Genomic DNA, 27,509 nt, shown 5'->3' with positions numbered 1-27,509 from the left:
AGATCTCTTGAGACATACCTACCATTATGTCTCACTGGTGTCTCACACTCTGCTAAACCCATTGGCAAAATTCCCTAATAAATCAGTGTATTGGGTCTGACCGAGGTAAAACAGCTTTTATGTGCCAGTCTGTTCTTCATTGTAAAGCCTCTTGCCACATTAAACCAAAAGGAAATCATTCCCCAAGACTGGGAAACTGAGGACACCAACAGAGAGTTTCCATGAGTTAGTACACTGGCACAGCAGAACCCAAATATTGTAAGGGCATGGAGCAGATACTCCTGGCAACTGTGCTGAGGCACATGGCAAATAAGGAGGTGACTGGTGACACTCAACATAGTCACACCAAGGGCAAGAAAGCTACAAAAAGAAATTCCTCATACCTTTAGGTAGCTCATAGGAAAACAAAGCAATTGCAAGAGTCAATTTCAATAGGTTCTTTATGATAAAAGTCAGCAGAACTCCTCCAAGAAGCAGTATATGCTATTACACTGATGTGTCTTACTTCCCAGATGTCAAAGATTACTTTACCCTCAAAAGTTCACTGGACAAATGTGTGCACAGAATCCTTTTTTTTCTTTTCTTAAAATAATTAGAAGGATATAAAGCAATACTGCCTTTGCCTGACTGACAAGTTAATGATCTGCACTTCTCACACATCAAGACAAGCTCAAGAAAATTGAAACTAGCAGAGGACTTGAGATACCCATCACCATCAGTAAGGGGTTTGTTTCCAAACAAGTACAGAAATTCAAGCTTTGAGGAGTTTGGCACAGAGTGATGCATTTGTCATTGAAGCACACCATAATCCTCTTGTGAGAGATGTTGTGTGACACACAGGCACATGGCAAGTGTAAATTATAAAGCACCAGCTCTTCACTGAACTTGCTCACAGTTATTGGCACCTTGGCAAGCTGCAATCATTTCATATTGCCAGGAGAAGAGGAAGCAGAAAATTGGTGTGGCAGAAATAGAGAAAATGGCCATGTGCATGATGTGCTTCCAGGAAGAAAAGGAAATGTCAGCTGACCATGGGGAGTGCAACCAAACTCTGCTATTTCACCCTCATTTCCTATGGGGCCCAATGGGATTCATCCCAGGGCACTGCAAGAGCTGGCTGATGGGATTGCAGCACCTCTCTCCTTGCTTTTGAGATGGTTTCATTGTCCACAGAGCTTCCACCTGACTGAAAAGTGGCAAAAGTTCAAGAAGGGTGAGAAGGAAGACCCTGGAAATTACAGGCTTGTCAGTCTCACTTCAGTGCCTGGTAAAATTAGAGAGAAGTTATTCTGCCAATCTTGGGATCTTTCTCAGCAGATTCCAGTGTTTCACAATTGGGATGTATCCCATGTTTGATCAGCAAGTTTGGAGAATATGCTCAATCAAAAGCTATGAAGCAATCTGCTCCTGATTCAAGGTTTCTTCCTAATTATCAAAGTTCACAGCTGGGCACAGTCACTCAGAAATTATCATACTCTAATGCCATTACCCTCAAATTCTACTTACTGTAGACAATTTCAGTTTATAAAATACAACCTTTGAATAGATTTGTCCCCCCCATTACATTAAAGAAAAAAAGAAAAGTTTTCTACAATCATGATACAAGGAAAGCATATTTTAAACCAAACTTCCCATGAAATACAGCAGGTGAGCAGAGGAGGACACAGCTGGCCTAAAACCCAGGATAGCCTAGGTCCTCAATCACATAGAACCTATATTTTCATTATAACTGATATATCCTGATATCCCTAGGCTTCAGCTGGGCTGATCATAATGTTGAAACAGTCAGTGTTTCATATTTTTTTTATTTGGAAGTAGAAAGGTAAAACACAATTGAAGAAAAATTACTATTGTTCATAGAAGAGCCTAGCAGTCACCTATGAAATAAAAAGTTCAACCTCGATTTCTCCTCAGAATGAGGGAGCTCAAATCCATGTCTTCCATTTCCCCAAAGAATGCATTATGAAGCAAGCTGGAAACTATTCTCCCACATTCAGCAGAAGCTGCATTATTACAAGGAAAATAATTCAAGGTTTCTTGGGCCCAGTGGAAGGATCACATTTGACAGAGCAACACAGCATCTCATTCATGATTCTTACATTTGTTATTGGTGAGAGAAATTTTACTGGAAGCCAAAACAAAGATTTGAAGTATTCTTCATCTCAGACAGATGCTCTCTTTTGAATGGAATGTAGAAATAGCACTCGTTTTCTTGATAGCATAAATACAATTACAAATGCCTTGAAACCTGCTATCCACATATTTACTCCAAAGAATAACAAATCCATTAGTTTCTAGTGCTCAGTTTGTCAAAATTGAGAATGTTTTAATCATACTGGGGAACTTTCAACCACAAAAACAAGCAAAAAATGGACTCCACATGCCAACAGAAAGCACTTGCAAGCATTTTCAGAACTGCAACTTAGACATGTGACTTTGACCAAAATGATGCCTTCAAACATCTGATCTTTTGGGAGTTTCAATAAAATCCAGGCTTTTACTCTAAAATACTGAAAATAGAAAAGCAGAAGACAGCCATGAAAAGACAAAAAGCATAAAATCCAAAAGGTTTCAATATGCTGCATTCTTCCACCATCATCTTCTGACAGTGGGTTGGTGCTTTTAAGGGATTGAAGGTCAAACAAGGCCTGCAATGTTTAGCAGGAGCAAAGACAGCATGCCAGGAAACATGTTACATTATTTCTGCCTTCTCTAGTCTTACTTCCAGTACACAATGGTACAAGGAAACAGACCTGGCATTTTTTCATGGTTTTACCCATTCAACACAATCCTTCAGTGAAAACTTACCAGATAGAAAGGTGGAACCAAACTGAGATCCTCATGTAGATGCTGAAATGTCTCATTTCTTCCTCCCTAATACAGCTTCAGGTATGAAATAATTCCACAGAATTTGTTATCATCTCCTGGATAATGGTATTTCTCTGCCTTAATGGTGGAAAGGATTTTGAGGCTCACTTTTGGGAACATACAAATTAACCTCACACCTGACTACAGCACTACATGAAGTGGAAACTGATCTGTTCTCTCTACCCCTCACAGTTGGCAGCTCCAACAAATGAAAATCTTGTTTGGGAAACACTCAGCAGAGAATTTTACACCTTGCAAAAACAGCAGCACTTGACATGAGACCATGAACAGACCTCCTAGAGAGGCCATGGGACAGGAAGTTCATTTAAAAACTCCCCCAATTACCTGTTCTTACCTCAGGTAATTAGATAATTGCCTGAGTAGTAAACACGTCCTAGAGAGTAATCAAACAATTGGAGTAACAAGGAGACAAATACTGTCCCTGTTAAATAGAAAGTTAATTTACAATCAGCTGCTCTATCAGCAAAACCTGTTTGAAAATGGTGTGTGATACCAGTAAATGAAATACAAATATCTGGCATTAAACATGCTCAAACTGTTCATACTGCACAATAACATTCTTAATAACTAACTAACTAAACTTGAGTCAAGCTCAGTCTGGTGCTTCTGAGAAACTCAAGCCTCATGACCAATATCATGATTTAAAACTAATTAGTAGTTGGTGATAGCAGCCTGCTGTATTGGTTGGATTCAGTGACATTGGAGTCATTGGCACAGTAGGGTTAAGCTCCCTGGGAGTGTGAGGACTCCCAAAACTCTCAGCAGGCTCTTCTGAGACACTGGGTAGCACCATTGCTGTCCCAATATTCAGGTGCTTGTCCTGTCTGGGGTGATCCCTTGCTGGCCAGGCAAAGGATTCCTTTCCCCCTGCATCTCCAGCCATGGCAGCTGCTTTGGGCTGTGTGCCATGGCCACAACAGCAGCTTTGGTTGGATGGTCCTGGTTTGGGCTGAGCTCTTGGAACAGAATGCTTCCCAGCAAGCACTCCAAGGCAAGGTGATTTTCATACCTTGTTATCCCCTTTCCCATTCCCTCTCCCTTTTTCCCTGCTGGCATAATTGCCTGTCTCCTATCCAGTCTTTTCCTTCTCTTGCTTTTTATCTTGGTCCCAGTTTGGCTGCATCTGTACCCAGATCTGGCATTTCTGATGCATTATTACCTAGATAATCCCAGGCTTTTGTGCTGCTCCCGGTGCAGTTACACAAATGCTGCTGGCCTCTACTGTCCAGAAAATCCCCAGTACTCTCCTTCAATTATCTGTGGAATTAATCTCTTTTTCATGCCATTTCCACATTCCTACCTGTGAAGCCCAGTTGTTCTTTCATTTCTGCTGTCTGTCCCTCTTCTCCCCTGTGGCATTTTTCCATGCCATGCTCAGCAGGTTTCCATGTCCCTGCAGCCCTAGGAGGTATTTAAGACAAACTCTGTCCTTCTGCCATGCCTTTTCCCAGCTGGAAGAGCTTCTCTGGGCAAGAGCAGGTTTTTGGATCATTCCAAATGTCTATAAAAGGCTTCTCCTTGCCCAGCAACCCAGAGAAGTGAAATAAAACTGCCATGGCAGGACACTGAGCACTGAAACTGAACTGAAAGGTACTCCAACACTTCATCACTGCAGTTTAGTTATTTTCAGAAAAAGCTTAAATATTTTGTGACTTGTGGGCTTCCCGATGTCTCAAAAGTTGTGCTGTCATTTCTACAGAGACAGAGATTCTTTTTCCAAGGTAGCATCAATAGGTTTCCCAGGCTAACATAAGGATTCTCTTTGGTATCCACAAGGATTAGAAGTGGTCTTTCAGAATAGCAGGTGGGAGAAGGATCAGTTATATTACTGATCAGATGAACTGGATAGAATAAAGACACTGGAATTTGGGCTGGGAGGCCAATGGAACAAAGGGGTTGATTCCATTTGCTTACGTGGGCCAGGCTGTGTTTGAAACAGCCCAAGGCAGCAGAGAGCTGGAGTCATTTCCTAGCAGGGAACTTGATTTGGAAGCTGCATTCCAAACTCTTGTCCACATTTATGTTATCTCCCCCATGGAGATGCCTAAGGAAGGTGGGGTGTTTCTAACAAGAGAACATCTCAATTCATCTGGGGCAGAGGGCTTAAACTTAAAGTGTGAGTGGAGCTGCCTTTAGGACACTTCAAATTCCTTAGTATATGAATGGAATTTAAATGAAATATCCAAACCCTGACAAGCTTGTGTGAACTCCAGAGCTTCTGCAAGTGTTTTACAGCCTGGGAGGGAGACAAGAGTCTGGAGTCTCTCCCCAAAACCTGGCTGCTGTTTGTTTGACCAGGCATAGGAATGACTCTGTATTCCCTGGGGCTGTCCTTATGGAGAAAGGTTTCTTTGTGTGCCCTGGGTTTATTCAGGGTATCTCCACCATGATGGAAACTGATTTCATTGAAATGCCAGAGGTGCCCAATGCTTTCCCCAGCCAGAGCTCAGCACCAGCCCTGTGGAAGGGGTTTAATGCCCATTTTCCCAATCCCTCCAGGAAGCAGCACTGGAGCACTTGAGCCAAACATGGCCAAGGAGGCAAATCCAGGGATTGGACAGTGGGAGTTTGCACTGCCCCTGGAATCCCAGACCTGGAGCTGTGCTTCAGAGAGCCCAGGAGCTGCTGCCTCACTCAAACCTCATTTAAAGCTCAGCATCCTCCCTGCTCCCTTGGAGTTATTGCTGCTCCCTTAGCTGCTCTTCCTTAGTACTGTTATTATTATTATGTTATTGCTATTGATGTTATCGTTACTATTATTGTAAACTCCCACTCCCTGTCTCTTCCATAGCCCTGTGCTTCCCAGAGGTGGTGCTTTAGGAAACCCCTGCAGCCTGGGAAGGGCTTTTGGCTCCAGACACGTTCCCAGGGCCCAGGAGCAGCAGGACCTGTGCTGCTCCCAGCAGGTGAGGCACTGGTGCCTTTCCTTCCTTCCTTCCTTCCTTCCTTGCTGCACTTGGGCTTTTTGAGGGGTCTCTGGGGGTCTGAGGGATAAGTTCTTTGTCACTCCAGGGCAGAATTAGCCCTGGTCCCACTTAAAGCAGGAGAATTCATTTTATCCTTGTTTTTGTTACACATTTGATGTTTTCTCTCTGTTGCTGACACCGTGTGGTGAAGCAGCAGCTCCCAACCTTGTCAGTGCTGCTCCCTGGATTAGTTTTTATCGGTAGAAGCATGAATTCCGTGTTGAAATCCAATGTGCACTTGAAGGTCTTACACCCTGACCAGGACAATTTCCTGTCTCTAGACATGGGAAATGGGGGAAAACTCAGGCTGGAGTGGAGCCAGGATGCAGAATGGGGGAGTGAGGCAGCGTGCTCAGCCCAGGCCGGGGTTGGCACAGGGGCTGTTCCCTGTTGGATGACACCCACGTGCAACAGATCCTTCTCTTCCTTTGTCCAAAGTCCAATGGCAAAGGATTGAATAACTCACAAGTGGGGCCTGGAATGAAAATGGTTCTGTTAAAATTAGGTCAAGAATGTGATAAGAAAAAATGGGCATCCTTTGGATGTATTAAAATAGTAGGGAATAAAATGTTGACAAGGAGCACTGTTATTTGGTGTCACCTTTCCTTTTTGATGGATATAATCCCATAGTGAACAATCAGAACAGAAGGAGGAAAGCCAGGAGCCTTTGACTTCCAGAGTGGACCTAATTTCCATTTTCTCCTCTCTTTCAGGACAGGAAAAACCACTTAACTCATGCCATCTTTGCCCAGAGCTTTGGAGTTTGAGCAGCCAAACCCAACGGGCTCCAGCTGCACTGGAGGGTCCCTGCTCCTGCCCATGGTGTGGGGTGAGTCCCCAGCTGTGCCCAGAGTGTCACAAACCCAGAGGGCTCTGCCCTGGTCCCAGGCTGTCCCTGCCCTGCTCCCTGCAGTCCCCAAGGCCTGAGAGCCAGAGAGAGCCCTGTCCCAAGGGGCCTTTGTCACCCTTGTCACCTTGTGGGGAATGTGGTGGCAGCCCCGGGAGCAGCTGCTGGGAGCTGGGGCAGGGCCTGGCACTGATCCAGGGCAGGGCAGTGCTTCCCTTGGGGGGGTTGGCCCCCCACGCTGAGCTCAGGCAGGATCAGGGTCACAGATGCTGCATTTTGTGCCCCTGAGAGTTTCTGTCCCCCCTGGGGATTTCCTGCCGGGATGGGGCAGCGCAGGAGCAGAATTGAACCTGCAGCTCCCGTGGCCATTGCTGGCCTTTGGCTCTCTGCTGTGCCCTCAGACCGTGGCAATTTGCTGCTGCCACTGCCACCCCCTGGGGGCTGTGTCCTCCTGGCAGCCCTTCCCAGCCCCAACAGGAGCTCCAGTGCTGCCTCTGTGCCTGTGGGCAGTGTTTGCTGGCAATGTGCCTCACCCCTGGCAGGATCCTTTTGTTCCAGAGCAGGCTGACTCCAGAGCTTTTGGCCTTCTCAGCTTCAGGGTTGGATTGCAGAAGTCCCTGCAAAGAAGAATAACAGTGAGGTTTGTCCAAGTGGTGCTTTCAGAGCCCACCTGACAGTCTGTGCTTGGTGCTGGAGGTTGTTGTGCATTGGCACTGCAGGGAATCAATGTCCCCTTCCCAGTTCAGCCCAGCAGATCCCAAAGGCTCTTACAGGAATATTTATCCTTTACTGCCCTGTGTGATAACTTCATCTCCACCTGCCGTGAGCCATTCCTTGAGTTCTCCTGGAGAAAACCTCACAGCAGAGGAGTTTGCAAAGAGCCCAGAGCTGTGCTTGGAGCAGAGAGAGCTGAGAGCTGTGTCTGCCTGTGCTGCCCCAGCCTGGCAACACCCACATGGAACAGCCTGGGCAGATGGGATTAGATGGAGCAAAACCCCTTCATGCAAGAGGTTTTCTCCTGTGCAGCTCAGGCACGGGGCAGGCAGTGAACTTTGGAAATCAGCTGATTTCCCCAGAAAGCATCACTCCCATCAGCATCAATGACAGGACCTGTGCCCACTGCTCAGGAGTCACCCAGCCAAAAGCAAGGGCAAAGCTTGCTTTGGGTCTGAGAACTTGAAATAACTTGGAAAGAGAAGAAATGACCTTTTTCTTCTTCCTTCCTTTCAGATGCTGGAATTGCCTCTGTGGATGTGCACTGAGCTCTCACTGCAGGGAACTGCCAGGCCTTAATGGTGGTGAGCAAATGTTCTTCTCATTGGGGAACTGGAAATAATTATTAATTATTTTTAGTTAATGGTAATAGTTAGTTTAATAGTTAATAATAATTAGTAATTTTAGTTTAATAGTTAGTAGTAATACTTTTACTCTCATAATACCCTTTTACCCTTCAGAAATGTTTTCTGAAACATTTCCCTTTTGGTGCCCCACTGTGTGTGACAAGGACAGAGAAAGTGAGCAGAGGAGCAGCCACAGGCTGGGGAGGGGCAGGAGAAAGGCACTGTGGGCAAAGGGACCTTCCTGGCATCACCAGGGCACCTGTGGGGAACAGAATGGACACTTTGAGGGTAAATGGAGGTGAGGAGTGGACAGTTTGGGACAAAATCTGAGTTCATCTACAGGGAAATCTATCAGGGATATTTCTGAGGGAAACGCTGAGGTGATGAGTTCACCCACCTTAGCCCAAGTTGTGTTTGCACAAAGTGGGACCAGAGGTGAAGGTTAATCCCAAGCCAACCCTGTTCAACCTATCAATCCCAGGATAAATTCTACAAGTTGCCCATTGAGGGACTAAAAATTTATAAGAATGGAAGCAAGAGCATTAGGAAGGTTCCTGGAAATGACATTACAGTGTTGTCAGAGCATCTTTAACAGACCTTTAAGCTATTTTGACAACAATGCATTTCTCTGTTGGGATTATTCACTCTGTGGGGTTTATTTGCATTTGAACTCCCTCACAGTGGCCCTGACACTGCTCAGGAGCTGGTAGGAAAAACAGTCAGAGCTCCTGGCAGGGGCAGGGTGTTTTCCCCCAAAGTGGATCCAGCTGCTGCCCACCAGCCTGGCCACGAGGGTTCTGCTTTGGCTCCTGTCTTCTCCCAGGGAAAGAATGTTTTCAGCTGATTCAGATGAGTTTCCAGCAGCCTCATCTCCCTGCACTTCCCGGGCAGCCCATCCCCTGTCCCGCCCCTCCTACTCTGAGCTCCCGCCCAGTCAGGGCCAATGGTGCAGGGAATTTGTCCTGCCAGCAGCAGCAGGATAGGAGCACTCTCACCCTGGGACTTGGGTTGTCCTTTTGGGGGATGCTGGGTACTGGGATTTAGAGAATTCCATGCATTTGGTGGCTGAAATTTCCCAGCCCAGGGGCTTTGGCTGGCAGGGCAGCACAAAGATTGTTCCCTGTGTGGTGCCCAGATTTGGGGTTCAGTATCAGCTTTGCTAGTTTAGAGGAATTATACCTGTAGCCCCCCATTCCCTGCTGAATTCCCACCGGAATAACCTCACAGTGCCTCATGCAGCACGGATATTCCCACATAGAGCTGCCTATTTGACACCAGCTGTGCCAGGAACCAGCAGAGGCTCCAAGGAAGCTCAGTAGGATCAGGACAAGGACAGGCTGATATTCCACAGCATTTGCTATTTATAACCCTCATCCCCCAGCCAAATGTTTCCCCACAAAATTCTCTATCTGTCTTCTACCTCTAACCTCATTCTTACCTTAAAACGTTCATTCTAGCCATGTCCCTGGGTTCCATGTCCCTGACAGAGTTCCCTGGAATTCCGTGGGCTCCACCCCCGGGCTCGGCTCCAGCTGATGCTCTCAGCAGCCGCGGGCGGGGCCGGACGCGCTCCCGGCCCTGCTGGGGCAGCCCCTGTGCCCAGGGGAGGGCATCGCTCCCTGCAGGAGCTGAGCTCATTCCAGAGCCTCGGCAGCGACCTCCGGGAGCTCTTTTCCCTGAGGAAAGGGATGCACATCCCTGCCTGCAGGGCACCTGCACTGTGACCCACCTGTGCCAGCTTCCCAGCACTTCTGCAGTCCCAGCTGGCTCTCGAAGCACTCCAAACTTCATCCAAACCAAACTTCATCAAACTCCAACCTTTTGTTTTAAGGCATCTCCGAGGGCCTTGCTTGGGATTGAATTTCTGTGAGTGGAATTCCCTGGGCTTTAAGGCTGCTGCTGGAGGATGTCCCCAGGCTGGAAGGGAAGGCTCTGGAGTGGCAGGGACACACCCGGTGGCTGTGTGGAAGCTCCAGGAGGTGGCACTGGGAATTGCTGGCTGAGCTCCTCTGCAAAGGCAGCGTGCAGCACTCCCAGGCAATGGCAGCTGTTCCTTGGGCTGGTTTTGGGATGTCAGGGGGCTCTGTCCGGGCTGCAGCCTCTCCGGGGGCCCGTTCAGAGCAGCCCTTGATCCGTGCCCATCCCAGCGCTGCCCGGGCATCCCAGTGCCCGCCCCGGGTGTGCCTGGCACGCCGCCTGCACGGGCAGGACACTGAGGCACAGCTCCTGCCCTGCAGGCACCGAGGGCAGGAGGGGCTGGTTCCCCCTGGGCTCGGCCTCCTCCCGCCCCGCGTTCCCGGCCAGCCGGGACACACGGAGGGAGCAGCGAGGAACATTCCTGGCAGCGAGCAGGAGTCCCCGAGGGCTCCGTGCAGCTCCGGGCCGGAGAAGCAGCGCCGGGCTCAGCCCCCGCCGTGAGTTTGGGCTGTGAGCGCTCACCTGCAGGAAAGGCCCCTCTGCAGGCGGGACCGGCCCTGACACTCTCCACAAGAGCTTCGGCCTTGGAGCAAGGGAACCCTCAGGACTCGCTCCTTTCTCCCTGGAAAGGGACACGGCATCAGCACCTTTACAACCATCAGGGAAACGCTGAAAAAGGCAGGAAATCAGGATTATGGGAAGAGTTTTGTGCTGTCATGTCAGATGCCACCCAGTTCTACCCTAGAGCCATTCCAGAGGCTGGTATACAAAGCAGCATTCGCAGAACATTTGCTGGTTTGCATGGCAACTCCCTTGCTGGCAGCAGCCACTCCCATCCCGGGCAGGACCTTTCTCGTGAGCCTGAGATTGGCTCGGGTGCTGAGAAGGCCAGGATTCCGAGTTTAATGCCTACATGGGCCAGTCACCTATGACTTGACGATCCCCGTGGCTCTTTCTAACTCAGAATATCCTGTGCTCTGGAAATAAAGAATGAACAGTTCTCACTGGCTTTTTAAACCCAGAGGTTTATGCATTGGAGAGCACGAGCCACAGGGGAAAGCAGGGAGAGCATCGGGTCTCACCTGGCAGGTGTCAGGCGAGCAGCCCGAGCAGAACCGAGCCCAGGCAGGGCCCCGTGCCTGCACCCGGCACAGTCGGAGCAGGAGCAGCAGCGCCGGGCATGGCCCCAGCGCCCGGCCCGGAGCGGCTCCTCCGGCCCGCGGCGATGCAGCCCCGCTCGTTCCGCGGGGACGCGGCGGGCGAGAGCCCCGGGGCTGCGGGCGCGGGTCCTGCTCGACGCGCGGTGGCCTTGGGGGTACCGGGGCTGAGGGGGCTCCGCATCCCCGCGGGGGCCGGGCCGGGAGCGCGCCCCGGGGGCCGCCGCGCTCGCAGCCCCGCTCCGTGTCCGCCAGGGGGCGCCCCGCGGGGCGGCGGCGCTGAGGGAGCGGCGAGGCCTGAGGGCTCCTGGGGCCAGCGCGGGCGGTCCCCGCGCCCCGGCCGCTTCCAGCCGCGATCCAGCGCCTGCTCCGGGAATGCGCCGCTCTCCTGCCGGGCCCGGCACCGGCAAAGCCCCGGCTCCCCACGGCAGCAGCAGGACTTGCCCGAAGCACCGGCGGGGCCCCCGCCCCTCTCCCGCCGCAGCTGGAGCGGCAGTGCCGGGCTCAGCCCCAGACATCGTCCTGGAGCAGCTCCTCCTTCCCGTGGCGATGCTTGTCCCGATCCCTACCCAAATGCCATCCCGGTCTTGCGGCTCCAGGACCCGCAGCCTACTCTGCCCGGGACCCCCAGCAGACACCGGCAGGACCCGGAGCCAGATGCCCGGGTCCTGTTCCCGGCCCTACCTCAGCGCCTCGAGCAGCACCAGGAGCAGCCCCCGGTCCGGGACTCCGCACAGCGCTCCAGCGACGGCGCCGCCGCATTCCGGGATGAGCATCCACCGCACAAAGCAGAGCGGGCGCGGATCCACCGGGATTTACGGGCGCGGGAGGGGCGGGGCGGGGCCGGCGCAGGTGTGAGGGGCGGGACCGGCTCAGGTGTGAGGGGCGTGGCCGGCTCAGGTGTGAGGGGCGGGGCCGGCTCAGGTGCGCGGGGCGGGGCCGGCGCAGGTGTGAGGGGCGGGGCCGGCACAGGTGCGCGGGGCCCCAGCGCGGCTGCGCGGGGCGGGGCCGAGCGGATTTAATCCCCGGGAATCACTACCTGCGCCATTTGCCTCCTCGGCGCTCGGAGGGGGAGGTTCTGTCTGCGCGGGCTCCATATCTTTTTGTTTGTTTCTTTTCTTTTTCGCTTTTTTTTTCCCCATTTTTCCTCTTTTTCACAATACCTCCCGTGTCTCCCTCCCTTCCTCCCCTCCCTCCCCCCCCAACCACTCCCTCCCGGGCCGGTCCCCCCTACCCTTCCTATGCCCCTACACACCCCAACCCTACCCTACCCCTCCTTCCTCCACACTTCCTTCTCTCCCCAGCCCGGCTCCCACCTGCCGCCTCATCCTCCTTCCCTTCCTCCGAATTCCGCTTTCCTCTCCTTCCTTCATCCATCCTCCTCTTCCACCTCCCCTGTTTTCCTTCCTCACCTTGACCCCCCCCCCCCCCACCTGTGCTCCATCCTCGTCCTCCATCCTCCGCCCGTCCTGCCCCCGCCACCCCACCTGCCCCTGTCCCCCTCCCTGCACACCCCGACCCCCCACCTGCCCTCCCTCCATCCTTGACCCACCCCGAGCACCCCCTGTGTCCCCCTGTTCCCGTCCTCTGTCCCCCGCTCCCTCTTTCCCCCGCAGCCGCGGGGCTCGGGGTGCCGCAGAATAAAGCCCAGAGGGCCGGAGCGGCGCCCCCGCTGTCCCCGGAGCCCCCACACGGGGCCGGAGCCGCTGGGCGGGTCCCCCCATTGCAGTGCAAAGCACGGCCCGACACCGCCGGGGTTCCGGCTGTCCCTACATCACACTGGGGGTCCCCGGGGCGGGGGAAAGGTTGGGGGGTGGGTTAGGCAGGGCCCCCTCCTCGGGAGGGGGTCCGGGGGGGAAGGGGGTTGGCTGGATTGGGTGGATAGGGCCCCCTCCGGAGGAGGGCTAATTCCTGTCTAACTTTTCACTCCGGTGAATTCAAAAGGCACTGCTTTGATGTGGTCTGGTCAGCCTTGGTCTTTACAGCTTTGCTTCTAGTCTACCTTCCAGCTGGCCTGCTGTGCTATTGATGTGACAAGAAGAGTTTTCTTCTGATGGCAAGTGGCTTAAATAAAAATATCTTCCAGTACAGAGCCTGAAGGAGACTTAGATACCAGAGCTGGCAAGGAAGTGGTTCTTATATGTGATGGGCACACTCAATAGCTAGGGCTTTTAGGCATATATATCTAAAATATGAATTTAGATGTGGAAAGTGTAGTTGGAACAAGGAAAAGGGACAGGAAAGACAGACCACAGAACAAGGTATTAATCCAAAACTTTCCTTTGAGACTTTTTTTTCTGAATTGTTTTTCTTAATATTTCAGAATGAAAATGTTTTCCTCTCTGTATGTAAAAATATGATCTGAGATAAACAAGTTCTCTCTCTACTTTCCTTCATGCTTTACAGCTTTTATTTTGTTCATTTCCTATTATAGTCTCACACTTCTACATAGAGTGAAATTATCTATAATCCCTATAGAATTCATGTAGGTTTGCTACCATATCATGTACAGTGTTTTATGTCAGCGAATCCCAAACTGCTTTTTACTAAGAATTCCTCTGGCGTGTAAGTCAACTTCCCAGAGCCTTCTTTTCATCTGTTCTCTCTTTTGATCCCACTGGTGCTGCCTGGCTCTTCTAACCCACCTCCAGATCCCTTCCCCTTCCACTGGATCCTGATATCACCCTTCTTTCTCCCTGAACAGACCTTCCCTCCTACCCTTCTGGTTTTTTATCACTTTCTTCCCAGCCAGCTCAGAATACATTTTCCTCTTGGAATTTCAGTGCTTTTTCCTTAAGAAGAAGGCGAGGGCATGGCATCAGTAAAGGGTTTTTCCTGCTTCTGGCCTTCTGCTTTTTTTACAGAAAAGCAGACGCATATTCTCCCTTTTCCATCCTAGCAAAACTAGATTTCCTGCTTTCTGAAACAGAGATTGATGGTTCAGGGGATAGGTGCTGTCACAGCCATCTCCTGGTGTCCAGCATTTACCCTTGGGGAGGAGGAAGCACTTTATGTCACCTGTGAATGCACCTCTGTCTGCAAGAATTTGAAATTTCAAGTTTGATTACATAAAAAGTTTCACATCAGACTGCTGTGAGTTGTTGCTGATCCTGTCATCCTTTGGTCCCAACATGTTCCCTTGGGAAGTATTACGATATCATTCAGAGGGAAAAAATATTTATCCATTTGAACCTAATGGTGGTGCAAATTCTATGGACCTAATCCTAATCTGTTCAGTTTGCCCATTTTCAGACAAAATTTACACTGAAGTTAATGGCTCAAGTTTTTTTGTTACTGTTATAATGCCATTGAAAAAGAGAAAAAACTTGTCAGAAACATTTATTTCTAGATAGCAATGCATTTCTTTCTTAGATGAGGAGAATCAACTGGAAAACAAATATAATTGAGAAGATCTTTAGGCATTACAGGCATTACACAATGAATAGAGATGCTTTTCTGTAAGGGTTTGATATGACAAATTAGAAATAATTTTCATTGCTTTTAAATTAACTTCTGGCATTTCCAGAGGTTTTGTCTTGTGTTTAAAAAGCAGAAAGAAGAATAGTGTCCCTAGAATAAGATGCTATCCTGTGCAATTTCTCTCTTCTTTACTTGCAATCAATCATTCTTTCAGTGATGCTCATCTTTGCTGCTGCTCCTTGGCTGCCAGACACTTCTTGCCATGTGATACCCATGGCTGTAGCTCACCATAACATGATCATCCAATTTGCTAGGTGCAGTCATCTGTGCATAGGGTCTGGAACATGGCATTTTGATTTCATTTAATGTGAAGAAGTGTGTTCTTCCTTTCCTCCACTGTTAAATGCTTTCCAAGAAGTGTTTATGCCTTGTTTCTGGCTCTCCCAGCACACAGCAGTGTAGAAGGGATGGAGTTGCACAGCAGTACCTCATGGAGCTCCCTTGAATTGCTCCTCCTGGACACAGACTGGTTAGAAAGATGCACAAAGCTCTCATTTGGGGAGCACCCAGCAATATTTTTTGTGTGTGTTTTATCCATTTAGACATTCACAGTCACTGACTTTTTTTTGGACTCAGATCTGAACTAACAGACATCTCATTCAAACTGAGAGCCCAACTTTATTTTCAAGGGCTAATGTAAATCGCTTGAAGTTGATTCTTTTAGTAAGAAGTTTGCTACTCTTGAAAACTTTTTGTTCTATGAAAATGATTGCTTATATTCTGACCAAAACAAGAGAGAATTGGCAGAAGGTTAATTATGTAACACAATGACAAAGATATTAACTTGGCACCAGAGAAATGCCAGATCAGCAGAAATGATGAGTTAGAGCTATTGCTTGAGAATATCTCCTACCCCATGGAATCTCTTGCTGCTAAACATGTTTTGTTCCACAGACTTGTTAACAGAGTCAAGATTAAGGAAAGTGACTCTAATCCACTGGTTTGGGCATTCATCTGGTGTATTTGAAAACCCCCTGTGTTTTTCAGCCCCACAGGCATAAAGGTTTCTGTTAGAATGGCAGGAGTGAATTATGGATGACTACAACACACCACCAAAAATTACATTAGCATATGCAATACAGAGAGGGATAAGTATAATTGCAGTAGCTGTACACAGCAAAGTGTGGGCGAGTTAAAAAATGGTGAGACAAATGCTATTCCTGCTGCATAATCTTTGTGTGCTTGGAGAAAGAGATTTCAGTCTTCCTTTGATTTGTATAATCTTAATATTTGCCTGGCATAGTTTTTTGCCAAAACCCACTATGTAGCACAGATGTGGGATTAATGATCAACTCACATTAGGCCACAGGTGAAATCTAGGATTCAACAATTCAGATTATATATGCCCTGAAATGCTTAGGCTGAATAAAAACTCTTTAATTCCTTCACATTGTAATATATTAGGTTCTCAGTGATTGCAGGTTAGAATAGTAAAGATGATCAACAAGGTTGCCACAAATCTATGATTGTCAGGGAACTAGGGAGTGGAAAATAAACACATGAGAAGAGGGAATTTTTTGAACCATAGTAGAAAAGTGTCTTAGTGCAGTTCTCAGTCTAGAATACGTATAGCTGCTGCCCTGCCAGCAGAGAGAGTTTCATCTGAATTGAAATAACTGACTTTTTGAGGCTTTTATTTAGGACATATTTAAGTCCTTCTAAAAAGAAATCTTCAGTTTTTAATTTAAGCTTCAGATAAGTTGGTTGCAAGCACCTCTGTGTACACAATGTCCCTCCATTGATTGTTTCTTGGTGTAACAGGAATATTCAACAACACTTTCTTTGGAAAGCCATTTTGTCAGCAGCAATACAACTTTTGAATACTGACTATATCTAATGAGAGACTTAGGGGTTATGAAAATTAACAAATGCTGCTGCTGATCTAATCCTGTAAAACTTGATGCACTTTTGCTTTTCTAAAATTTCTGTTCATCAGCATATTAAAGGAAGCTGATGTCTATACATAGCTCTATAAATGCTCTAGTGTCTGGGTCAGTTTATTAAACTTATGGTCTTTCCCATCTCCATTGTCCTACCCTCTCTGTTTTTCTCAGCAAAAATAAAATAAAATAAAATAGATTCAGTGTTATCAGTGCTTAGCTTTGTGTTTGGTTACTTGTTAGCTAGCCTTGTGTTCTGTATTTTAATACCAAGACTACCACTTAGATTGCAAAACTACCCGACTCCAATTCACCCTGTTTTTATATTTGCCAGAATGCCTCTATTGTTTCTACATCCTATTTATACAGGAATGTTCCCTGGTTTCTTTGAGCTGGAAGAAGGTTATTCATGAGCTTAAAGGTGATAGAAATCTTCTTTTTCACCTTTCCTTCTCTCCTCACCTCACAGCCACTGTGATATATTAGTGGAGTGATTCTGTGAATATCAAATGTAGAAGTTGTGGGGTTCAGCCCCAGTGTTTCCTTCTCAGAGTAATCCAGCTGCACATAGTAATCTTGATGAAATTAATTGCTTACTAGAGCAACAGCTGTGTGCAGTGCAGGGCTCTAGGTTGTGTCACAGCACTACAGTTACTACTCATGCTGTAAATGAATCTGCTGTATTCTTTTAACAATGGAAACTAAATGCATCATGCTAAAATCAAATCAGTGCCATCCAGATCAGTCACCAGGGGTCTCTTGATCTGTTTCTATCAAGGCTTTTGTTATTCAGACATTCCCTACAAGCTGTCAAATGGTTCTACTCAATAACAACCAATAAAGTAATCACCCCTTAAAAATTTCCCCAGGGGATCTTTTTAAATTGAACAGGGAGTAATATACCTTGTAGTGTCAATAATGCTGAAAATGTTGATTTGGTTGGTGCTACTATGTGCCTCCTCAAGTCATATTCCAAATGCTGTTCTGGGGAGATGACTTCTACTTGAATTCACTCTGTTGCTCTCTGCCTGCAGCACCAGTTTCAAATCTGTGGCAAGGGCTATCTGAGATAGGCTGTATAGTGAAAGAGTGTTCTGGTGACCTGACTGCTTTGTCAACCTTCTAAATCTAACTACTGATAGGGATGCTCTTAAATTAAATTAAAATCAGATGGCGAGGATGAATGTGCTGATAAGATGTTCTCAGATGGCTGACTGATAGAGTCCCTACAGAAATGTGTCCATCTGCTGAGCAGAGCGTGAGTCTGATTTACTAAGCAAAGCTGGTTTAACAGCAGTATCAATAATGCGATTTTCTTTATTATATAAACTGGGCAGAAAAAAATTTTACCATGCAAATTTAGTCTATTAAAGACATTTCTGTGAATAAATTATACTAGATGTTCTTTTAATTCTTGTTAATATATTTTTTTTTCACAGATGTCATTTTTGGGCATTAGAAAATATTTTTTTCTCCTGCTGTTGTGAAAGAAGAACTGCAAGTACTGACATTAAACATTTTGAGAAATTTGTTCTGTTCTTTTTATAATAAGGGAAAGCAGTCCTGCCAAAATTAAAACCTTCCTGTGATTTAAATACTTGTTTTATTGTATTATTTCTTAGATGCTTGATATCATCCTATATAAACTAATTAAGGGACTATTTCTGAAGTTCCAATTGCATAGTTATACTCTATAATCGTGCTTTTATTTGTTAATTTGTTAAAAAAATTCTATCTACAGTGGACGCAAACTGACAGCTTTATGTGTGACTACTAAAATGGGTCTTCAATATTAATTTGTGGATGAGATAACAACTGCTAAAACCTTCTGATTATGAGATTTTTTTTTAGGGTTTGGTTGGGCACCAGAGCAGACTGGAATTGGTGCATTTTTTTACTGTGAGGGTGATGAAGCCCTGGCACAAGTTGTCCAGAGGAGTTGTGGATGCTCCATCTATGGAAGTGAGGTGTTAGTTAAACTCCTCTCCTCGCAAGCAAAGCACTAGGGCAAGGAAACACCATTTTTAGGAGTGTGTGTGAGGTGGTGCCAGCTCTCCCGCAGCTGGGTGAGCACTGCCGTGGTTGGCACGGGCACCTGTGGTCATGCACGTGGGGATGGGCACGCTGCTCTGGGAGCCTCTGGAAATCACAGAGTGGGCACAGACGCAGCAAACCCTGCACAGATGTCACGGTTTGATTCCAGCTGGCAACGAAGTACCACAGAGCTCTGACTCACTTCTCCCTCCAAACTTGTTTGGATGAGCAGAATTAGGAAAAAAGCAGTGAAACCGGTGGGTTCACGTTAATAACTGAAACAAAGTAAAATATAATGTATAATGTAATAATAATAATAATAATAATAATAATAATAATAATAATAATAGTGATTAAAGGGGGATGCGGAAGAGAGAGAGAAAAGAGAGATAAAACCCAGGAAAGTGATACTCAACAGCATTATTCATCACCTGCTGATCGAAGCCAAACTCATCCCTAAACCACAACCAGCCCCACTGCCAGGTAAGTTCCCAGTTTATATAGTGGCCATGGTGTGAGTGTCCCCTTGGCCAGCTCAGCCCAGCTGTCCTGGCCATGCTCCCTCCATACCGGCTGCTTGTGACAAGATGAGATGCTGAGAAGTCCTTGACATCCGTTAAGCCCTACTTAGCAACAATAACAGCATCAGTGTGTTCTTAGCATTACCCCCATGCTGAATCCAAAACACAGCCCTCTACAGCTACTAGGAAGACAATTAAGTCTATCCCAGCGGAAAGCAGCGCAATGTATGAAGCGAAAGCACCGAGAGGCGCTCGGTGACTTTACTGCGGTTTGACTGAGGGGAGCCGCGGGGAGCGCCGGGCCGGCAGGGGGCGCCATCAGCCCGCGCTTCGTGCTGGGGAAAGGCCTCGGGCTGAGGCGGCGGGGGCGCTGTGGGACCCCGTGATGGGCTGTTCCCGTGGGACATTGTCCATGGGACCCCGTGATGGGCTGTTCCCGTGGGACATTGTCCATGGGACCCCGTGATGGGCTGTTCCTGTGGGACATTGTCCATGGGACCCAGTGAGGGGCTGTTCCCATAGGACATTGTCCATGGGACCCCGTGATGGGCTGTTCCTGTGGGACATTGTCACTGGGACACAGTGAGGGGCTGTTCCTGTGGGACATTGTCCATGGGACACCGTGATGGGCTGTCCTGTGGGACATTGTCCATGGGACCCAGTGAGGGGCTGTTCCCGTGGGACATTGTCCATGGGACCCCGTGATGGGCTGTTCCCGTGGGACATTGTCCCTGGGACCCCGTGATGGGCTGTTCCCGTGGGACATTGTCCATGGGACACCGTGAGGGGCTGTTCCTGTGGGACATTGTCCCTGGGACCCCGTGATGGGCTGTTCCCGTGGGACATTGTCCATGGGACACAGTGAGGGGCTGTTCCCGTGGGACATTGTCCATGGGACACAGTGAGGGGCTGTTCCCGTGGGACATTGTCCATGGGACACAGTGAGGGGCTGTTCCCGTGGGACATTGTCCATGGGACACCGTGATGGGCTGTTCCCGTGGGACATTGTCCATGGGACACAGTGAGGGGCTGTTCCCGTGGGACATTGTCCATGGGACACAGTGAGGGGCTGTTCCCGTGGGACATTGTCCATGGGACACCGTGATGGGCTGTTCCCGTGGGACATTGTCCATGGGACACCGTGATGGGCTGTTCCCGTGGGACATTGTCCCTGGGACACCGTGAGGGGCTGTTCCCGTGGGACATTGTCCATGGGACACCATGATGGGCTGTTCCCGTGGGACATTGTCCATGGGACACCGTGATGGGCTGTTCCCGTGGGACATTGTCCATGGGACACCGTGATGGCTGTTCCCATGGGACATTGTCCATGGGACAGAGTGAGGGGCTGTTCCTGTGCGACATTGTCCCTGGGACACCTTGAGGGGCTGTTCCCGTGGGACATTGTCCCTGGGACACTGTGAGGGGCTGTTCCTGTGGGACATTGTCCATGGGACACAGTGAGGGGCTGTTGCTGTGGGACATTGTCCATGGGACACTGTGACGGGCTGTTGCTGTGGGACAGTGTCCATGTGACCCCGTGATGGGCTGTTCCTATGGGACATTGTCCCATGGGACACCATGAGGGGCTGTTCCCGTGGGGCACCACCTCTGGGACACCTTGAGGTGCTGTTCTGGTGGGGCACTGTCCCTGGGACACCATGAGGTCTCTTCCTGTGGGACATTGTCCCTGGGACACCGTGAGGGTGGCATTCCTGTGGGACATTGTCCATGGGACCCCGTGAGGGGCTGTTCCTATGGGACATTGTCCATGGGACACCGTGAGGGTAGCGTTCCTGTGGGACACCATCGCTTGGACACCATGGTCAGAGGTGTTCCTGTGGGACACATCCAGCTCGGGCTGCCACTGCCATGGGGTACTGCAGCCTAGAAAGTCCTCTGAAAGCCTCCAGTCCAGTCATTAGCCTGATACATCCCTCCAGGGTTGGTGACTCTGCTGCTGGCCTGGGCAGCCTGTGCCAGTGCTTCAGAATGGTTTCTGAGAATTTTTTTTCTTAATTAAATACCCTTTGCTGGGTAAAACTACATATTCCTTTTTGGTTTAAAATATTTTAAAGGCCTGAGGTGGCTCAAGGATGATGAATAATTCTAATTCTAATTCTAATTCTGATAGAAACCCTCCTATCTTGTCCCATTTCTCAGATGAGAAGGGAGATGGTTCTACCCGAAGAGTGAACACTGACCATCATTTATGGAGCAGGTGCTGTTTCCAGGAGAGCTGAGAGCAGTGCTGCCAGTAGCCTTTGTTATTTATAGTTGAACCAGGGAATGCCAGTTCCTTGGCTATGAGGTGAGATTGCCTTGTGCTTAGTGTTATAATAAACAGCCCTTCTGAGAGGGACTTGGGGGTGCTGGTGCATGAGAGGCTGGACATGACCATCCATTTGCCCTTGCACCCCCAAAAACAGCCCTGCCCTGGGCTGCATCCAAAGCAGTGTGGGCAGCAGGGTGAGGGAGGGGATTCCCCTCATCTGCCCAGCTCTTGTGACACCTGCCTGGAGTCCAGCATCCAGTGCTGGGGTGAGAGTCACAAGGCTTGGAACTTCAAGCTTCTTTTGTTTAAGTAAATATAAAAATAAGTAAAACATGTAAGAACTTCCTTTTCAGATACTTTATTGCCAGGAATGCAGGCCTACATCATTGGTTCCAGCTATCTGCTGTCACTGCAGGTTTGTTTCATCATCTCTTTTCCAAGGTTGCAGTGATTGCTATATACTAGCAGAAACCTTCTTTTACATGTGTGGCAAAAGCAGAAAGAGGGAAAAAATTCTAGAGCACTATCCTTGGCGAGAAAGTTCCATATATAGCAAAGGAAAGGTTTATGTTTTTGCTCCATTTTTCCCTGTTACCAATAAATGAAATCAGCTTTCATTGGATTGCTTTTCATTACAGGCTTTGTGGTGCAATGCTCTGTCTGTTGCATGAAGGGTATGCACAGAAATCTCATTAATAATAAAACATCAGCAAAACCTTGTGGGAAAGAATTCCTTAATTTTCTGGTAGCATGATGCTACAGAGAACTTCTTGTTTGTCTCCTTGCCATGACATCACCGGTCTGAAACCATCATCAATTTGTTACCCCAGCCTTCAGCCTTTCATCTGAGAGAGAAAAACTTCAATGTGGACTTTCACCAAGTGACTTTCTGCAAATGAATAATGTAATACCTGTTTCTCCTAATGTAGACCATGGCAAAGAACCACGGTTAGTTGTCCAGACATTGTATAAGCTTGATACACATTAGAGGGAATAAAACAATAAAGGAAAAATACTTTTAATTGAGGGAACCATATTTGTGTATGGACCCTTGTCTGTACTTGATTGTGCCCTCCATTTTAACCCTATCTGAGCATTTCCCAGATGTCAAAGTACATTTTCCCTTGTAATGCATGGAGCTTTCTCTTGGTTTTGGTTCTGTAGGAAAGTTCCCTCTAAGTTTTGTTGGTTCCTTTTTGAGAAATCCTGCTGTGTATTTCAAATACGTACATCCAGTCTTCCACAGGCTGTTCCATCAGCAGCCTGAAATGTTGCAACAGCAAAGATTACAGACTCACCAGGGAAAGCACGCACAGGCAAGCACTTAATTGTCAGAAAGGGCACAAACATCATCAAATTCCAATACTGTAACAGCTCATTTATTTAAAATACACTATTGACAGCCATTTCTGTTTTTTCCCATACTTGCTATCAGGAGCATTCTTCAACAACCTTTATTTAGAAGTGTAGATTCCCATATGTGTGAGTTTTTCCCCTGGAGTAATTTAGTACTTGGAGTGATCCTGTTGAGTTTGCAGACATTGTATCCTAACTTTCCATCTTCCAAATTCAGGTCACTAATGATTATATCACTAAATATAACTCTACCAGAATGCTGGTATTACTTTATCACAGTATATGTGAGATAAATGTATGTGCAGGTTAGATGAGTATAGTTCTTCTGGACAAGGTATCAGATACTGTCTGGAAACAAAATGAGAATTCATAGAACAAGATTGGTTTCTGTGAGCCAATGTATTTCTGTCATTGACTTAAGAAGATTCTTAGAGATCTGCTAGATTCATAAATGATGTGCTTTAGCCTATTGGTTTTTTTCTTTTAGAATAATAAGTTCTTAGAGACTTGGCACAGATGGAGATGCCCAAGTCTCTTACAGACTTCAGAGGTAGAGGACCATTAATATAATTAGGCCCCTATTGTGCAAAGCACTGTGCAAAAATTAAGAGAAAGGAAAATCTGTGCTCACATAAATAATTATCTCCAAAACTCAGCAGTTTGCTGAATAGAAAATATCTGGGTAATTAAAAAAAAAAAACTTATTTAATGGACAGTCCTTTTGATACATTAAAGCACTGAAGGTATTTCTGGATGCAAGGAAAAAAGCAAAATTGAAAGGCAAGTCCCCAAGAGGCAGCTCCATGTTGAGGCTGAGGAAGCTGCAAACTGCACCTTTATAACCCAGGAGAGCAAGGGGAGGAAATATGGGTTTGGGGGCACGATTTCCCTTGCAGCCCCCTTAGCTGGCAGCAGGAGAATGGGGCTTTTGTGGTAAGATTTTGGCAGACTACCTTGAATGGGTCTGTAGAAGGAAACTAAAATTTTCTTTCTGTTTCCCAGCTAGCAAGAGGTGCAAACACATGTATTGCTACTGTCTCTCTTTTCTGGTAATCCCTTCTGGTGGAAATAACTATTTAAATTATTTGCCTAAAAATATTTCTTAATGTAAACATTTCCACCATAAGCAGTTGTGTTTTCTAGTTTGGTTTTGGTGCTCTTTGAGAAGTCTACTATGAACTGCACACAGCTATGGAAGCCATCTTGCTCAAATTGGAAGATTGGCAAAAATGCCCTTAAAATTCCTTCAAGATGAAATAATTCCAGATTCAGACATAAAAAATAGATTCTGGATATGGTATACATAGTCTCTATTTGCTTGAATATCAGTATAAAAAAAAGTAGTTGCCATTTGCAATAATTCTGTGCCTTGAAAGAAAAAAAGCTTAATTCACATTGGATATATGCATGAGAATTAGGGAACTATGGTGTTGAGTCTCTTACATTTTTAGAACAGTTGAGCTTGTCAGTGCCTACCTCACTTTCAAAATGGAACTTAGGTTCCTAAGTAATCAATGTGCTTATTAAAGTTTTATTATAAATGGCTTTTTCAAGAACTCTGCCTTTGGAGTGTGACCATCTCTATGTTACATCCATACTTCTGAAATTCCTAGAAAGAGTAAAGATGTCATCTAAGTGGACATGCTGCTTATCTTTTCCTCCAGGAAATTCCAATTAATTATTTTTTATTAGACTAGATTTGATTTTGGCCTTGAAAAAATTGCTGCATAATCTGCTAAGCATTTCTCAAAAGCAATTTGTACAAAAATATCTCATCTGTTTTTCAAGGTATTTTCTAATGCAGATTTATGGTTGTCTTGAAATCTAATCTGGAAATATTCTGGAAAAAGATGTCCTTCTAAAAAAGTCTGCCATATTAATAAGACACAAGCTTTTCACTCTTCTCAAAGTCAGAAAAAGGAGACAGTAAGTCATGTTTTTAGATGTGAGATCAGTTAGTCACTACCACTCCTTATTACACTGACCTGGGAAGCATGCTTGTGTCTGACAACCTGCAATTAGAGAGTACAATTTGCTTCTTGACTCAGGCAGTGGTGATTTATGTAGCAAAAAAAGGGAGATTGTTTTTCTTATGCTTTGTTCTGTAGAATAACCTGACCATTGCCCTTTTTCAGGCAACACAGAACTGAGGCATTGAGGGTAGATCCTCAAGGGGATTTCTGTTGCTGCAGTACTAACCAACATTATTCCTAACTTTGCATACTCAGAGGGCTAGATGAGTTCACAATGCAGAAAAAAGACTACGAATTCTGTCACCCAGGCCTTGCATCTTATATTTTATCTTTGTATTTATCTTACATTGCATCTAAAAATGGGTTTGTAATTCAGCATGAGGAAATGGCAAAACCTCTAGGAGATGGGGAAAAGCTACCAGAGGGGGCAGCCCTGAGGTCAGTGCCTTGGGGGACCTCACTGTCTCTCATGGCCCTCCCCAGCTTCCTGCTACTTTTAAGAAACAAATGTTAATTTCCTCTAGGACTTAGATTAATTTTTGAATTCCAAGGATCCATGATGGCAAATGATTTTTAATTTTTCTATGCAAAGAAGAAGTTCACAAGGGAAGATTGAGAACAATTTGTCTTGCTGTTTCCAGTGGGATACTGTCCTGCTGAAAGGTTTGATAGGTCCAAGTTTTATAAGGTGGTTAATCTTTTGATCTGTATTTTCCAGCTCCTAAATAAATATTCTGATGACTTTATGGAGATTTCTTATAATCTCTGTCATCAGGTTGAAATAGAGTATATTGTTAGCTGGTGTCTGTGAGAAATTAAGGGGAATATCAGTGTTATGTGTAACAGAAGTTTTTAAGTAGGAAGTGTCAACAGACTTGCACTAAAATATGGAGAAAGGAATATGTAAAGGAATTCCAACCTCAGGGTGGTCAGAAAAGCCTTTATCCAGCATTCCTTGAAAACCTTACAGATAGCACCTATTTTTCAGGTTGGGGTTTGAAGTGATAGAAGAGGGAACAAAATAGGAAGACAAAAAAGCTCTTTCAAATAAGACAAGAATAGCAAATACTGTCATTTTCAGAAGTGTCTTGCTAACTGTTACTTGAAACCTTGCTATTTCTGAAATAACTGAAACCTGGTATTTTGTTTAGTCAGGGAAATGTCAAACCTAAGTAATTTCTTACTTCTTACTGTGATTGTTTTTACTCCCTGCTAGTTCATATTGCTCATTTGGTGTTATTCAAGCCTGAACTACATCTGAGTTACCCCAGTCAAAGATTTGGCTTAGAAACTTAAATTTAATTTGCACATCTTAATCCATTAACTATAACTTAATTTCCATATCATTAATGTAAGGGGGGGAACCCCACTCCATGCCATATATACTGTGTACCAGATTTATATTATATTCCTTTTATTTCTTCCATATATACTTAGTACCAGATTTAAGTGTCGGTGAGTTCTCTTTTTTTGGTAGATAAAATGGAAAATATAGATCAGATTGGTATCCTACCCTCATATTTTTAGGATCTGAGATCTAGAATAAAGTGCTGACCATTTAACTAATGCCCTGTCTAATTTTGCATTAAGTTTGTTGAAGAGAAAGGCTATCCTTTGGATATGCTGGGTATTGCTACAGTGGATATGTTTTCTTTGCTGTCTGTGGTGATTCCAGTGAAATGCTATTAACGGTGAGAGATTACTCTGTACAGTTTATGATGTTAGCCTTGCTGATAGAAGCAGATACTTTCTATTACATTAATGTTCCATTTAAGTAGCAGATTGCCAGACACAAACTTTATATAATATCATTCCCCATATGTGCAATATATGTGTCTCTGAGTATGGCTTTGTAGATTCATTTAGCACCTAATGTGCTTTTAATGAAAGATGGTTTTTAGCATCTCTTTGTAAAGCTTGTGATGCAATGATTTTTCATAGTGCTTCATAGAAGAGGCACTTACAATTTTCAACAGAGTTATGCAAGTCTGATTTTGGGTTTACTAGAGGGAGACGGGAGAAGAAGCAAGAATGAAAGTGAATTAGGTCAGAAACCTCACATACAATCCAGTACAGCCTCTTGACATTTCATCCTGCTCTTTCTGCTGAAAAGTATAAGTTAAACTGATGAGCTGCTTCTGCTGAAGAGCTCAGATGCAGAACTAGTAAAATATCCATCCACCAATGTATCTCATCAAAACCCATTTGACAAAATACCTAATCAAGGCCACTGATTATTCACGATTCCAGAAGAATGGAATTAAGTGTGGAAAGAAATTAGTTTTCCCACACAATGACTAATGTTGAAGAGGATCCAGAAACCATTTGTGTATCTGCCTTTGTTGGGCCAACCAGTAGGAAGACCCACTGCTTGCTTTGCAAATTCATGCTTCATTTCTGGTTTGGGAAACGTAAAGGGGTGGTGGCCATGGGGAAATTTATCTGAGCAGAGCAATCAAGAAGAATGGAGGCAGTATGAGGGCCTTGCATATGACTTTAGAAATTTAAACTGAATTAGACAGACAGCTGTAAACCAGAAAACTAATGAATGTCTTGCTCTTCAAATACAGACAGTAGTTATGGTGGTTTAGAATATTAGAACAGACTGTGAGCCAAAATAAAGTTAACTGGAAAAAATTGTGCTAATAGTTCTCCAGCACTATTTTAAAAAACTTGTCAAAGCTGGGGATCTAATTAATGCATTAGACCACATTTGTGGGTAGCAGATGGAGAACAGACTGTTTCTCAATTGGTTTAACTCATGTTAGTGAGCTAGTATAAAGCAGTACAGGAGTGAAATATTGTTTAGAAATATATGAGTCGAAATCGTTCACTATTATCCAATTACCAGAACTAAAATTGGAAAAACTGACA

At 46.2% G+C, this 27,509-nt stretch overlaps 2 protein-coding genes across 4 annotated transcripts in view; one reads left to right on the top strand and one right to left on the bottom strand.

Annotated features, from left to right (window-relative positions):
* The window catches only part of LOC143694288 (uncharacterized), a 71,498-nt gene extending 61,514 nt beyond the window's left edge, over positions 1-9,984 (top strand). Inside the window, exons 4-7 of the mRNA XM_077179514.1 lie at positions 5,681-5,795; positions 6,569-6,684; positions 7,933-8,000; positions 9,874-9,984. Coding sequence (XP_077035629.1) covers positions 5,681-5,795; positions 6,569-6,684; positions 7,933-7,995 — 294 coding nt within the window. The 3' untranslated portion in view covers positions 7,996-8,000; positions 9,874-9,984. The remainder of the gene's footprint in view (positions 1-5,680; positions 5,796-6,568; positions 6,685-7,932; positions 8,001-9,873) is intronic.
* The window catches only part of LOC143694287 (uncharacterized), a 39,743-nt gene extending 27,805 nt beyond the window's left edge, over positions 1-11,938 (bottom strand). For all 3 annotated transcript variants that reach the window (XR_013182643.1, XM_077179513.1, XM_077179512.1), the window contains exons 1-2: positions 11,801-11,938; positions 7,236-7,319 (exon numbers count right to left, since the gene is read on the bottom strand). Coding sequence is in view for 2 of the 3 variants with exons in the window: in XM_077179513.1 (XP_077035628.1) it covers positions 7,236-7,319; positions 11,801-11,892 (176 nt within the window). In the remaining variant the exon portion in view is untranslated. The remainder of the gene's footprint in view (positions 1-7,235; positions 7,320-11,800) is intronic.
* Positions 11,939-27,509: the final 15,571 nt, after the last annotated feature.

The sequence above is a fragment of the Agelaius phoeniceus genome, chromosome 6, assembly GCF_051311805.1.
Source record: "Agelaius phoeniceus isolate bAgePho1 chromosome 6, bAgePho1.hap1, whole genome shotgun sequence".
Lineage (NCBI taxonomy): Eukaryota > Metazoa > Chordata > Aves > Passeriformes > Icteridae > Agelaius > Agelaius phoeniceus.
Note: the sequence above shows the minus strand (reverse complement) of the source record. Positions and strands in the feature narration are given on the sequence as shown.